Below are 12,931 nucleotides of genomic sequence, written 5' to 3'. Positions count from 1 at the left end.
ATACCACACACATAGCACAAATTTAAGATAGATATACATGTGATTTCTATAGTTAATGCGTTACGGTTGAACAGTCAGCTAATAAAGCACGGTTCAGCAGATGAGCAGGCATTTTTGATTGTTTGGTTTGGTTGACATTAGATATTAGACCAAAAATGTATGATTACTATTAATATTAAGTAATATACTGTGTTATAAATATGTCTCTTTTTGTGTTAACAATTAAAAGTTAAATATATTAAGTAAATCTATATTGATGAATGAATGAATCATGAATGTAACTTTTTAACCTCGCGTGGCCGGAAAACGACAGACGTTATAACACGGGTGTGCACCTAGTGTCAGTTTGAGTTATCATGTGTGTTACTTTGTGGGTTATTATAGGACAATTTGACATAGGACAATATCGATCATGAGCTCAATAGGTACTGGTTACGATCTTTCTGCTGCACAGTTTTCCCCAGATGGTCGGGTCTTTCAAGTCGAATACGCTCAAAAGGCTGTGGAAAACAGCAGCACTGCTATTGGGATTCGATGCAGGGATGGAGTTGTGTTGGCAGTGGAAAAGTTGATCACTTCTAAACTTCACGAACTGGATTCAAACCAAAGAATATTCAACATTGACAAGCATGTTGGTATGGCTGTTGCTGGTCTTCTGACAGATGCACGAGAGATTGTTGACATTGCAAGAAATGAGGCAAGTAACTACAGACAGCAATATGGATGCCCTATACCACTAAAACATCTGACAGAGAGGGTGGCAATGTACATGCATGCTTACACATTGTACAGCTCTGTGCGGCCGTTTGGTGCAAGTGTTTTACTTGCCTCCTATCTGGATGACTCGGCACAAATGTACATGATTGATCCCTCTGGTGTTCCACTTGGATATAATGGATGTGCGATGGGCAAAGCAAAGCAGAATGCCAAAACTGAAATTGAGAAACTGAAGTTGAAAGAATTGTCTTGCCGAGAGGCTCTTAATGAAGCTGCTAAAATAGTATATGTTGTCCATGATGAAGTTAAGGATAAGGCATTTCAACTTCAACTGAGCTGGGTGTGTGCTGAGTCCGGTGGTGTACATGAAAGGGTGCCTGAAAATTTGGTAGATGCATCTGAAGCTTTTGCTAAAGATGCCATGGAGGAAAGTGATTCTGATGATGAGTGATGTTAAAAGTTCAAAAAATTTGTTCCTAAGCTGATTTATTCAAGTTCAGAGTTATTAGTGAAAATATTTTACAACAAACTGAATTGTATTGTACTGAAGATTGTATGTTATAGATTGCACAAGGAGATCAAATATGTTCTCATTTGCTTTCTATAATAACAACTGAACTGTAGAGTTAATCAGTATACTTCAATGAATTTGAGTTTGATAGTTAAATGCTCCTGAATTCGAATACTATCATAATTTAAAGAGTTGTTAAGTTTTGTGTAAAATACAAAATTTAAGAAAAAACGACTTCTCTTCTCACAATCTATTAGTTTCAATAAATTGATTATATATAAAGCAAAGTTTAACTTCTTGGTTCTCAACAGACTTATACTGGTATAAAATCACTTTATTATAAACCAGGGTGAAGAAGACAAAAATGCACCATGTTTAGTTTTTACATTGAAGTGATCAAATCAAAAAAAAGTGTTAAAAGTTTTCTTTGTTTTTTTTACCATTATAATTATATTAGTACAGCGCAATTATGGTCCAAGAAAATATTAGGTGAAACTTACAAAGTTGATATTTTAAAATGTGTCAAATATTGTGTGAACATACAATATATTGGGAGCATATAATAAGCAGTTATGAGGATAACTTTACATAAATATCAATGGGTTAAAGTTCTTCGTGGCTTGCCCTTCATCATTCTCCTAATCATGGTGATCTTCCCATTAACGGAGGACAACATCTTTTGTCTGCCATGTTTCTTGATACGCTTGTAGGTGTTTGGTTGGAAGTTCATTCCTAAATATATAGATCTTGTTATGTATAAGGGTAAATATATAACACATATAAAGAACACAGACCGGTTAAATTTGCATACCAGCGAAAAGTCAAAATTGGTGTATTTACTATTGGTAGAAATGCTCCAATGTGATCTAAAAGTACAGCCCAAATTTCAAAAAACAACACAGCATTTGAAAAAAAGGCGTCTCAGCCGCTGGGTTGCTTCTTGTAAATATATGTAAAATACAGATTTTGGTACGGTCCCTTTTACTTAGTGCATGTCAGCTATGTCCGCTATATTAGCTATGTCCACTATGTAGTGAATACTGTGGACATAGCACACATGCACTAATTAAAGCAGGGGTTCCCAAACTTATTCTATTGCGGGCAAATGTGTGAAATCATAATTATGCGTGAACGTCGGGAAAGGTTTTCCTTGCTATATTGGCGACGCGATTTGTATTGGCCAAAATTTGGTCATAACGAATACTGTTAGTTATGTCAGGAAGTTCGACACATATGCTGGCAATAAACATGGCTTCTAGAACAGATAAAACTATGTACTTGCGGAGTAAAAGATTTACAGTTGGTTGTTCGTGTTAAAACTAAGTTTTATAATCTGGTATGTAGCTAGATTCAATTAAAAATTGTAACAACTAACAATAATTTATATTTTTTATATATTCAAAGAAAGAGCGGTCACTATACCATTAGTAATTCAGAAGCAATGATTGATAAAAGTTCAGTGACTGTTCATGCATTGAGGGATAACCGAACTGTTTTTTTTTTACTTTAGCAGGTTGTGTTCACACAATCATTTTAGAAGCGGTTTTCTGTTTTAAAACTTTGGTTGGACCTTTTGGTCACATTTAAGCATCTGTATCCATATACAAACTCCTTCTTTGTTAGTAATTAGCTACTCACAAAGTCACAACATCTGGCCGTAGTTCTGAATTTCACCTATTGGTTTATAAGTGATTTGGTGAGCATTACTTAAATAATAATTAACATTTTCGGATTTCAGGCACAAAGTGTTGGTAGTACCCAAGATCAAATTAAAGCTCTTTTTTATAAAATAGTTAGTACCTTATCTTTACAGTTTAAATTTGAATTAAATACCTCTTGTTGTGTTCCTCTCTGGTTGAAATAAAATGTTCGATGGTGACAACATATTTTCACACCTTCTTGAAAACGATGGTTGCAAATTCTTGACTGTGGCTGAAGGTAATGTGCTAACGTAAAACGAACGGCAGGCCGAAAGCGCCTGCACGTTGGAAACGATTCGAAGCAAAGAGCCACAGCAACCGAGCATTATAAACAACTTAGCGGTCTCTTATAATATAAATAAAAAGTGGTATTCAAAAGAAAAACGAATAATTACATATTCTGTTCCTAAAAACTAAAAGATGTCTTTGTAAATACGATATAAGGTATCAGTTACTAATACTATAATATAGGACTATATACCTCGACTCGGGGTTTTTCCCTGTAGTGTTTCCTTACAAAAAACTAGATCAAACTTTTCTGTACCAGTTTACAAATTAGCCATCGTTGACTTGATTTCCTATTGATTTAAAATCGTGCTTGAATCACTGAGTCCAGTTTTGGAAAAAATAGCGTTCTGTTAAACATAATGTTTAGCGCATTTTTATCAAAACTATATTACATGTGTCACGTGCTGCAACACTGCTGTATTTGTTTTCTATTTATTTCTCGTTTTGTCTGTTTGGCTAATGGCTACTAGAAGCGAAGCAATACCTGAAAAGGTTCTCAAGTACGAAGCGTTGTTAAATGAAACATTGAGGGGAGATTTGCTGTAAGTAAATTAAATCTTTTTTTAATATATATACCTAAACACAGTATATATATTTCTTTTTCTTCTTCAGTAAACTGACAAAATTACGTGATAAATGTTATGAGGAGATCTCCCAGTACCTACAACTTCAAATTATTATAGAACGGCGAGAGGTGGATGGTACGAAACCACTAAAAGCGCAAGTTGATCTAGGATGTGACTTTTATGCTCAAGCAATTGTGTAAGTCTTTCTTAATTATCTCAATACGACACATTGTCATTAACTCATTTCTCTTACCAGCTAAACTGTTGTAGTGCATGATTCAACCAAAAAACACTAAACGTTGATAGATTAAAGCTGGATGCTGCAACTCAGAAACTTTTGCTTCACTGAGATAGATCTAATTCTTGATAAGGATCTAATTTTTAAATTAGTACAGGACATTTCTAAAGAAGAGGATCAACTTCAACTACCATAAATATATTTTTACTTTTAACTAATAAAGTTATTTTTTCTTGTTAATATCTTTTAGAATATTTTAAGTTAATCACTCTTTGTAATATTAACATTTTTGCAGGGAGGATCCAAGCAAAATCTTTGTATGTGTTGGCTATGGATTTTATGTGGAATTCACAGACAAAGAAGCACTTGCTTTTATTAAAAAAAAAACTGAACGAATAACCGCAACGGCAGAAAAATTGACAATTGAAATGGCTTCTGTTAGAGCCCAAATTCGTTTGGTATTGGAAGGTTTAAAGGAGCTTCAAGGATTAAGTGAATAGAATGAAGAAATCCACCATAAAACCTTTGACTTCCTTCATCCCACCTTTGTCAATCATGTCCTCCAATTGATTCCTGAGAAGTGTCTTAAACATAATTTACTGCAGCACTAATTGGTGTATTACTGTAATGGTTCATTACTGATGTACCGAATTTAAAACCCGCAACAAAACTGCAATATATTCTTTCTTAAATTAATGCTGCATTTTTTTCTTTAGGTCTAGTATTGCAGTAACAGAAGTTTATACTTTTAATAATGGAAACTACATTGCAAGAAAAGATTAAGGAAGTTATGCAGCAACCAAATGTGAGTGGAGTAGTTTGTGCTGACATGAGTGGATTGTGTTTGGGTCATAAAGGAGACGGCTCAGAAAAGCTTGCTGGACCAATAGCTGCCATGTGTGAGGAAGCAAATAAATTACCAACGTCACAGGTAGGCACCGATTATTAAATTAAATGATGGTACATTGGGTACCAAATTAACGATCGCTTAAAAGCAACTTGTGTGTAAACTTGAGCAATATAAAAGCCAATTAACTAATAACGCAAGCACAGCTTTGATGGGTTTAATTTAAACATTAATTAAATGACTGTTCATATAATTTCATTCATATGTCATAGGAACTCCCTGTAATAGTGGTAGAAGCATACGGAAGCAACACAGAAGCCAAAACATTGCTCATTAAACAAAGTGACAAAGTATGCACTGGAATTATAAAAGATGTATAAAATAACTTCAAGGTTGATCATCTGCAAAAGTTTTCTCCAATTTTCGATATTCCATTGTTCTTTCTAACCATGTTTTTATAGCGAATTTAAAACGATGTTTTGCCAGAGCCTGGATGACTGGCCCACCACCATTCAGTTCAGCTGCAATATGTTATTTCAAAAGGACTGTTATTCAGTTTTTGGTGTATATTTGTACTAGATACTTTGTTTTTGTAACCTAATATAAAGCAACTATATAGGCCAAACCTCCCTTGATGAAGGTAAAAATTCATGGGCGTGACAACGATTTTTTAAAATTGCACAAAATGGAGTGACATTCGGAATATAGCTACATTCATATTTTTAATACCTAGGGATCATTATAGTAAAAGCTGTTTTAGGTTTGCTAAAAGTAAAACATATTAGCACCCCTGTTTTAGACGTTGGGTTGATGTCACCCCTACAGAGACTTGGGTGACAATAGCAAACAATACCTCTTAACTCATGGTCCATTTGTGATGAAGTACTCTGTTGAGAGATATATTCTGGAATATCCAGTATGCTTGCATTAAAATTCAGATTAGCTGTCAAGTCAGATGGAGCTGAGATCTGAATGTTATCTGTGAAATCAAATTAAGAACTATAATCTGTTTTAAAACTAAACATTGTTATCAAGTACTAACCAGAAATTACAGCAACTGGAGTTGGATTAGCTATGTATACATTGACGGCTCCTTTAGCAGATGATATATTTGACTTGCCCTCCAGAGTCCCAATGTTAATATCCCCCTCCGAAAATATTTTTGAGTTTCCATGCATACTTTTTATCCTGCAATGTAAACTATTCGTAATTAATCAGTTAACAAAATATCTTGTTCCGTAATTAACCAAAAGCTCAATGAAGATACTCGAACATTGAAAAGTTTATTTTTATTCACCCCACAGTATTCCTGGCTTGTATTGTCACATCTTCTGCATAAATATCTTGTGTAAAAATTGAAGAGTTGGATGTAAGTTGTATGCTCGGGCCTTGCAATCTGTCAGTTTTTATCATGGAACATCCATTTAAAGAAAGGTTACCTTGTAATAGAGTTTTACTTATTATGGTTCCTTTCTTTGCTTGCAAGGTAATGGCTTTACCCTGCAAAATTTACAAAGATATAAGATCTCTAGAAATCTAGTCAGAGAATGTAAAATAAAACATTTTTATTGAGTAATAGAACCTTACCTTTAGATTTTTTACATGTATGTCGCCATTTTCTGCTTCAACAGAGACACAATTGCTTTCAAGGGATGACACAGAAATGACAGCAGAGTTTTTAGAACAAATGTCAATATCTGTTTGAAACACCAGATTTATTTTTCTAATTGTTTTGCAAAATGTTTATTACCGACTGAATGCAACAGGAACTTTTATACACAGTTTATCCAAATTTCCTCCTTCGTTTGTATTTGAAATGGAAATCGTTTTGATTTTACTTTGATCCACGATATTGTACGAGTCGGCACCTTACAAAAAAATACGTTCATTGCAATGATAATATTATGGGACATGTGTAACAATAAAAGTGTGAATACCTTCACTACCCTTCAGGTAAACGTGCATTTCCTTTCCGTCCAGGTTAACGTTTGGGTCAAAACTTTCGACATAAACATTGCAACCGCACACGTTTACGCGCAATTTCCAAAACGGCTCGACTTTCAGGCGCCACGTTTTTGTTAACCGAACGTCGGAGACATGATCGGTAGCATGAAACAACCTTGGAAATACAGATACCAGAGGTTTAATTTTGTGTCCGGTGAAATGACAACATAGTTGATTAATGAGCAATTTGACTGCAGCAGCCATACCAAAACTGCAAAAACTTATCTGAAGTAGAATCCACAAAAAAACAACAATTTGTTTAGCCGTAAAAACTAAATGCACGACGTCCAAACCGAACGTTTACTGTAACCAAAGCATATATACTAATAGCATATATACTTAATATATATGCTTTGCTGTAACAATAATAAAAGTAACATGCTAAACGAAAACGAACTCCACAAAATGCCTTTTTTGCACAATGTTTCATTTGAATCTGACGCGTAACTTATAAATTTACTCTTACGATTTTGCTTGCCAATTTCTCAAAAAAAAACTGTGAAGGCGCACATGTCTATCACTTCACGCGCTCTGGAGCATGAAACGTCTGACTTCCTGCCGTAGTCACATTCGCGTGTTTCTCCCATTCTAGAAGTAAGCGTGTATCAGCAAGGGGAAGGCAGGACCGCAGGAGTATATAGGCGTGTTTAAATTTACCGTTAGATGTCCATTTTCGATTTAACACAGTGTCAACTATAAATATCTGATGTGTCGTGTACGTAAATACAAATTCAAGATATATATTAACAATAGATTCGTTTATTATTGTCAATAAGACATTGTTATAAAGCATGTAAAAGTTAGCATAAGAAAATACAGTATACATATTGTTGAGGCTGAATACTATACAAACGCAAATAGGATTATGGTATCAGTCTGATTCTATGTCCATAACGTCTAATTGTAGTTTCCTATGAATAGAATAACATTCCATCAAGTTTGTTGCTATTGCTGTTAGACTGATGACTGATATGATATTGACTGGCATAATCCTTTCATTTTGTATAACTTGTGTGTAGCAAGCATTAGTGTGATTCTAAGGGATCAATACTGTGGGTTTTCCTCATTACCTGACTCCAGGGACCTCTTAATGTAGTCTACAGTGACAGTACGTTTGAGTAAGCATGGTTATAAAATATTTGTTAGACAAAGGTTAAATAATATTATATGGTATGTGTATTTATGTACATACTGAGGAGCTATGAGTTCTGTATCTTCAATTTTGGGGATAAAATGTTTTGTTTATGTTCAGGTTAAAATAACAAAACATGTTAGAGATATTGTTGTTCAATTTTTACATGATTATGTTTCTTTTCGGTTTATGGTAGGATTTGTTGTATTTTGTACGTACCATCTTTTTTAGCATATGATAAACCAGTACATTGTATCACATAATCACAATATGGTTGTACTCCATACTGATACTGTGGTACTCAAGAGAAAAAATGTTGGATATATATTGATTAATATAGTGGTCTTTCTCTGAAATATGCCTTTAAGCGTTTTAAAGGCTGACAGGTTCAGCTTATGTGGTTTAACAAGTGTCACAGATGTGGCAAGTTTGTTATACATACTCTATTTTAGTTTTACTGTCCAACATTTTACTAATCTCAACACTTTTTCGTCATATTTACAACCCAATAATGATACAACATTTAAAGCATTTTGAAAGTAGATTAATTTTGTTCAAGATAACCCTTGTTTTCTCTGCTCAAGGGAAGTATGTGAAAGTGGTATTGGTTGAGATACCATCAAAAAAGTTTGAATAAGCTTTCAAAACAATATTAAATTAGTCATTAATGACATATTAATTGTCTATATTAAAGTTTATATATAATCACCTAAAAAAATTCTAACCTTATTTTAAATATTTTGTTATTGTTTTTTTTTATGAACTTTATGGTTTTAATATTAAAACCTGAAACTCCATTTAATTTAAGTAGGTTGTAAACCTTTATAACGCCGTTAAAAATATTGCATTCATGATACTGGTTAAATAAACTAATGATGTAAATTTAATACATTTTAATGACTCAACAATCTGTGTCATTGCAGTGGAAAATAATTAAATGCTAGTTTATGTAACTGCCAATTTATTAGATTTGTGACACAAGTTACAATTTAGCATTTAACACCATATGTGAAAACATGGCTGTATTGGCTGACTTGATCAATATATCCACAAGTGTGGCCTTGGCAGCACCTCTGCACTTGATCTAAATATATCATGTACAGTACTGGCCTGCTGTATTAGGCATTAGGGATTATTATTGTAAATGACATCCTGTGAATGAAAGGCAAGCCTGTCAATTGCATTACGTAACGCTGATGTTTATTAAAAGCTTAACAAAGTGTAACTTTGCAAATGAGGAAGAGATATTTAAAGGCAGGCATAAAATTTAAATATAATGTTTGTAAAGTTTCGGTTATTTATTGCGTAGCAGTTTGCAACGACCGAAAACCCCCTATTTCCTGAAGGTATTATAATCAGTAATCTGCATGTTTGTTGATTAATCCAATCAACTCGTGACACTATTACGCAAGAACTGCACAAAACAAGTTATAAGCATGTCCGTGTTGCAGCGACCAAGAAAATTACTCGCATGGTTGGTCATAGTAGGATGACGCCATCCTTATTTGTGCAACTCGCAGTCTCATGTGCCTCACTTCCGCACCAGCCGATTTCCTTTCAATAAATTACCCGAACGTGGCGAGGCATCGTGTGCTGATGAAGTGGTCCAGTGCTGCATGTACGGACCCGATTGTTTGGCTGCCAGATGTTTGTTTTGTTTCATTGGCGCTGCAAGACTGCTGTGGATTTAATTCGATTTTAACCACCGCGTTGCCTCAGTCGCCTTCCGAGATATCTACCGGCTAAGGCTAAAGAAACATGGATTACAGTCAAGGCTATCTGCGACTATCTCCTTGCCCTCAGGCGAATTACGGCGCTGGTACTTGCACGCCGGGCGCTTAATCGTAAGTTTGCTTTTGAATTCGAGTTGTTTACTTGGCGAGGTGTTTGTCACAGGGTTTATATAAGGGTCTATTATTTGTAAATACATTTGTTGCGAGAGCTTTAGTTAGCTTGGTCTGATTAAATTCCTGTTCACCATCTTTGGCCTTTCATTTGATATTTATCAGTGGCTCCTAATGCTCTAGTTAGACTACCATGTTACGGTCCAGCAGTGAAACCGCAAATAGAGGCCGAATCTTAAGTTACACTTCAAGTTACGGTCCAATAGAACACTGAAAACGTCAGACTGGCTGCTGCTCTACGTAAATATTATTTGGTAGTTAGGTTAACGGTAAGTGGATTTATGTAACAAAGCTGAGCATAGACTTAAAAGGGTTAGAGTGATTCGTACTTGACAACGAACAACCAAGTTAATCAGAACAATTTTTATTAGGATTTCGTTATTGACGTAATAAACAGAACTATTTTCACCAAACATTTTTAGGTATAAGCTTGGCCATTTTGTTTAGCATCCTTGTGGTCCAAAATACCTTGCTATAATATTGTCAGCGTGTGAAAAAACTAAATTATATAATCAATACATTGTATATGACAAAGCAAAAATGACACGGATCTATAAGCTACGGGTATTACTATTAACTTGAAGTGTGTGCTGAAGGAAATAGGCTGATGAAGCACTTTTGAACGAAATGACAGATCAGCGGCCATATTATCAGTTATAAAGGGACAGGGCAACTTCTCGCAAGAACTGCATCTTTTTAAACAGGGAGTGTTCGCTGCACGCTGAAGCAATTCATTTATTACTTTAGTTGTTGCGATAAAGTGTCACTGCGTTTCTAAGAAACTCTGTGTTGACGACACAGTAGTCAGATGTTTTCAAGTAACCGCTTTAATGATTGCCGCTGATGGGAAGTCAATCGAATACTTAAATATGCAATGCCTGTTGCTTTTTATCTTACTAGACCAACGAGACAGTTGGGCTTTTTGTTCAGGGTCATTCAAGTTTCCTTCCTGATCTCTTAGTCAGTAATTGTGAACTTCAGACTAGCTTCTGTCCATTGTAGTTTAATGTTAAATGTCTAGGCGGTCGTATTGAATCTAATCATTCCGGGCATTCCATTCTACTTTCGCTTGTGATAATGACCCGTTCGGCTCGAGCAAGAATACGTGGTGGATATGTATGCACCTGGTATGCCTGGCATGAAACCATTTCCACGCTCACCCGCGGCGTTTCTGTTCAGCGACTCAGTACTATGTCGCCTGTAAGGGATCTGGGCGCGAGTTTTTCTCAGTTTGTTAAGTACTTGAAATCGCAGGAAACTTCTAGGTATTGTTAAATGCAGTGTTAATGTAGTTAAGTTAATATAAATAGTTGATTAGTTTTAAGGAGTTTATAAAAGATTTTTCATTTTGGTTACAGCCAATATAATATTTATAGCAGATTTAAAACATGGCTCCTGGTTCTGGCTATAAAAACGTCAATGAACGGATGTTTTAAAGAGCGCCAGACAGTCCTTTATAATATTGACATGAGATGGTTAGGTGTCTAATAGTTCCTGTTTTGGTTTAGGTGCACAGCATTATAAAGAGCTGCGTACTCACGTTACGCATTAAATATTTATTATCGCAGACCCACTGCCCTGCTTTCCACACTTGATCAAATACATGCGGAGAGCTTTTGTTAAAGTCGTTAATTTTGTCTATGCCGACATGTTGCTTTTCAGACACCTATACAGTTTATAAGTGTATTTCAAGGCTGCTTGGACACGGTTGAGCGCCTTTAACTAGGCCCTTTTGGGCCGTGACATCAGACAACCTTTCAATATCCCCGTGTCTCTTTAACAGGCGCAGCATTCTTTAAACAACTTACAGCTATCCCCGGTTTATGGACAGACAAGGCAGGCAGGCCCACCTTCGACCGTTCTGTTTGCTCTGAATGTGGCTTGTTTAATTTTCTTGTGTCCTTATTTGCCCGGTATGGATAGAAGTGACGAGGGTGCGTTGAAACACGATCGCAAGTCAAGAGCTAATAACCAGAAAGCCTCGTGTGTACGACTGTACCGTATGGACGCTTAGGCAGTTCTTGGAGTTGGAGTTTTGTCGTGTAATTAGCAGCCTTTAATGCAGTCAATATATTTTCGAGCTTGCACAATAAAGAAATCAAAAACTTAAGCGTATCTTACTGTTACCATTGCAGTATACATTGATAGTATTATTTTATCACAGCATATGTTTTTTAGCAATCTCGAATTGACAGTGTTTCTGTGTCTGTTTGTCTGTTGGAAATCACTGGTTATGTTTTAACGTCTTCCTCAAGCTCTTCTAATTCGTCTTATTTGTTTCAAGTCGAGTACAAAGCAACCACCACAGCGTTTCGTTGCAGCCACAAAATAACCAACATGTGTAGACTACAGTGCTTGTTAATCTCTTGAATGCCCAATCTAACAAAATACTTGAACGGCATTTTCAATGGATAGCGAAGCGAAGAGCAGAAGGTGTCATTACAGCATTTCCACTATATCTCATATTTAGTGTCATACTGCTGCCACCCGGTTACGTCATCGTTATAGTCTCAGCCATTGTTTCTGCACAATCGTTACATCCTGCTGAGTTCTTTACTTGATTACGGAGCAGCTGGACCCACTCGATTTTTGGCCGTTGACCGTAGAAATTTACCCCTAGATTGGATTTATAGAACTCACCAGCTGAAAAATAAGGTAGTTGGTATATATGTTAGTGAATAGCAAGTATAGTCTCAGGCAAATTATTAATGTTCAAAATGTTTTATAAGGTAAGTGGTATTGTTGAAGTTAGCAGTAAACAAAATCGAACAATATAGTCACGGTTTGTTTCAATAAGATTATGCTTCTGTAGAGTATATAACGGCGCCGACACTGGCTGATATTAGGTAAACCAACAATTTAAGTCACTTTAACTGATAAGTTCTTGGTTCTGTTGGTTTACGAACCGGACTCCGTCACATGGCTGTTAATCGCTTGATTGCGGACGATGTTTGTGCTCTAATAAAGTAGGACTTTAGCGGTACAGCATTGACGTGGTCTCGAGTTAGGAAAGTTTACTGCTTT

The 12,931-nt window shown here is 35.6% G+C and overlaps 5 protein-coding genes across 5 annotated transcripts; 3 read left to right on the top strand and 2 right to left on the bottom strand.

Moving 5' to 3' along the window:
- Window positions 1-230: 230 nt before the first annotated feature.
- On the top strand, window positions 231-1,648 carry LOC149742856 (proteasome subunit alpha type-3-like). Its single transcript, XM_089894087.1, has one exon. The coding sequence runs from the start codon at window positions 413-415 to the stop codon at window positions 1,166-1,168; it is 756 nt and encodes a 251-aa protein (XP_089750213.1). The 5' UTR covers window positions 231-412; the 3' UTR covers window positions 1,169-1,648.
- LOC149742855 (uncharacterized) lies at window positions 1,542-3,356 on the bottom strand. The gene is made up of 2 exons (XM_089894098.1): window positions 3,062-3,356; window positions 1,542-1,960 (listed from the first exon to the last, which is right to left on the bottom strand). Exons 1-2 carry the CDS (start codon window positions 3,252-3,254, stop codon window positions 1,824-1,826), a joined length of 330 nt encoding a protein of 109 aa, XP_089750224.1. The 5' UTR covers window positions 3,255-3,356; the 3' UTR covers window positions 1,542-1,823.
- A 243-nt stretch (window positions 3,357-3,599) lies between these two features.
- Window positions 3,600-4,736, top strand: LOC149742854 (protein UXT-like). The gene is made up of 3 exons (XM_089894094.1): window positions 3,600-3,758; window positions 3,829-3,978; window positions 4,316-4,736. Exons 1-3 carry the CDS (start codon window positions 3,676-3,678, stop codon window positions 4,518-4,520), a joined length of 438 nt encoding a protein of 145 aa, XP_089750220.1. The 5' UTR covers window positions 3,600-3,675; the 3' UTR covers window positions 4,521-4,736.
- An 18-nt stretch (window positions 4,737-4,754) lies between these two features.
- On the top strand, window positions 4,755-6,240 carry LOC149742853 (ragulator complex protein LAMTOR5-like). The gene is made up of 2 exons (XM_089894099.1): window positions 4,755-4,951; window positions 5,140-6,240. The coding sequence occupies exons 1-2, from the start codon at window positions 4,775-4,777 to the stop codon at window positions 5,245-5,247; spliced, it is 285 nt and encodes a 94-aa protein (XP_089750225.1). The 5' UTR covers window positions 4,755-4,774; the 3' UTR covers window positions 5,248-6,240.
- Window positions 5,069-7,349, bottom strand: LOC149742852 (protein FAM185A-like). The gene is made up of 7 exons (XM_089894072.1): window positions 6,805-7,349; window positions 6,622-6,735; window positions 6,455-6,564; window positions 6,165-6,367; window positions 5,910-6,055; window positions 5,721-5,846; window positions 5,069-5,388 (listed from the first exon to the last, which is right to left on the bottom strand). The coding sequence occupies exons 1-7, from the start codon at window positions 7,073-7,075 to the stop codon at window positions 5,255-5,257; spliced, it is 1,104 nt and encodes a 367-aa protein (XP_089750198.1). The 5' UTR covers window positions 7,076-7,349; the 3' UTR covers window positions 5,069-5,254.
- Window positions 7,350-12,931: the final 5,582 nt, after the last annotated feature.

This window comes from Ciona robusta, chromosome 1, assembly GCF_009617815.1.
Source record: "Ciona robusta chromosome 1, ASM961781v2".
NCBI lineage: Eukaryota > Metazoa > Chordata > Ascidiacea > Phlebobranchia > Cionidae > Ciona > Ciona robusta.
The sequence above is the reverse complement of the archived record's forward strand: the minus strand, read 5'-3'. Positions and strand labels throughout refer to the sequence as shown.

Bases quoted from the DNA above. Each gene is read 5' to 3' on its own strand.
- LOC149742856 (XM_089894087.1), top strand. From the start codon at position 413: ATGAGCTCAATAGGTACTGGTTACGATCTTTCTGCTGCACAGTTTTCC.
- LOC149742854 (XM_089894094.1), top strand. From the start codon at position 3,676: ATGGCTACTAGAAGCGAAGCAATACCTGAAAAGGTTCTCAAGTACGAA. The intron at 3,759-3,828 runs GTAAGTAAATTA...TTTCTTCTTCAG, and splicing joins ACATTGAGGGGAGATTTGCT to TAAACTGACAAAATTACGTG. The intron at 3,979-4,315 runs GTAAGTCTTTCT...ACATTTTTGCAG, and splicing joins TTTTATGCTCAAGCAATTGT to GGAGGATCCAAGCAAAATCT.
- LOC149742852 (XM_089894072.1), bottom strand. From the start codon at position 7,075: ATGGCTGCTGCAGTCAAATTGCTCATTAATCAACTATGTTGTCATTTC. The intron at 6,736-6,804 runs GTATTCACACTT...TTTTTTTGTAAG, and splicing joins TTACCTGAAGGGTAGTGAAG to GTGCCGACTCGTACAATATC. The intron at 5,389-5,720 runs GTATTGTTTGCT...AACATATTGCAG, and splicing joins AATGGACCATGAGTTAAGAG to CTGAACTGAATGGTGGTGGG.
- LOC149742853 (XM_089894099.1), top strand. From the start codon at position 4,775: ATGGAAACTACATTGCAAGAAAAGATTAAGGAAGTTATGCAGCAACCA. The intron at 4,952-5,139 runs GTAGGCACCGAT...CATATGTCATAG, and splicing joins ATAAATTACCAACGTCACAG to GAACTCCCTGTAATAGTGGT.
- LOC149742855 (XM_089894098.1), bottom strand. From the start codon at position 3,254: ATGCTCGGTTGCTGTGGCTCTTTGCTTCGAATCGTTTCCAACGTGCAG. The intron at 1,961-3,061 runs GTATTTAATTCA...CTATATATTTAG, and splicing joins AGAGAGGAACACAACAAGAG to GAATGAACTTCCAACCAAAC.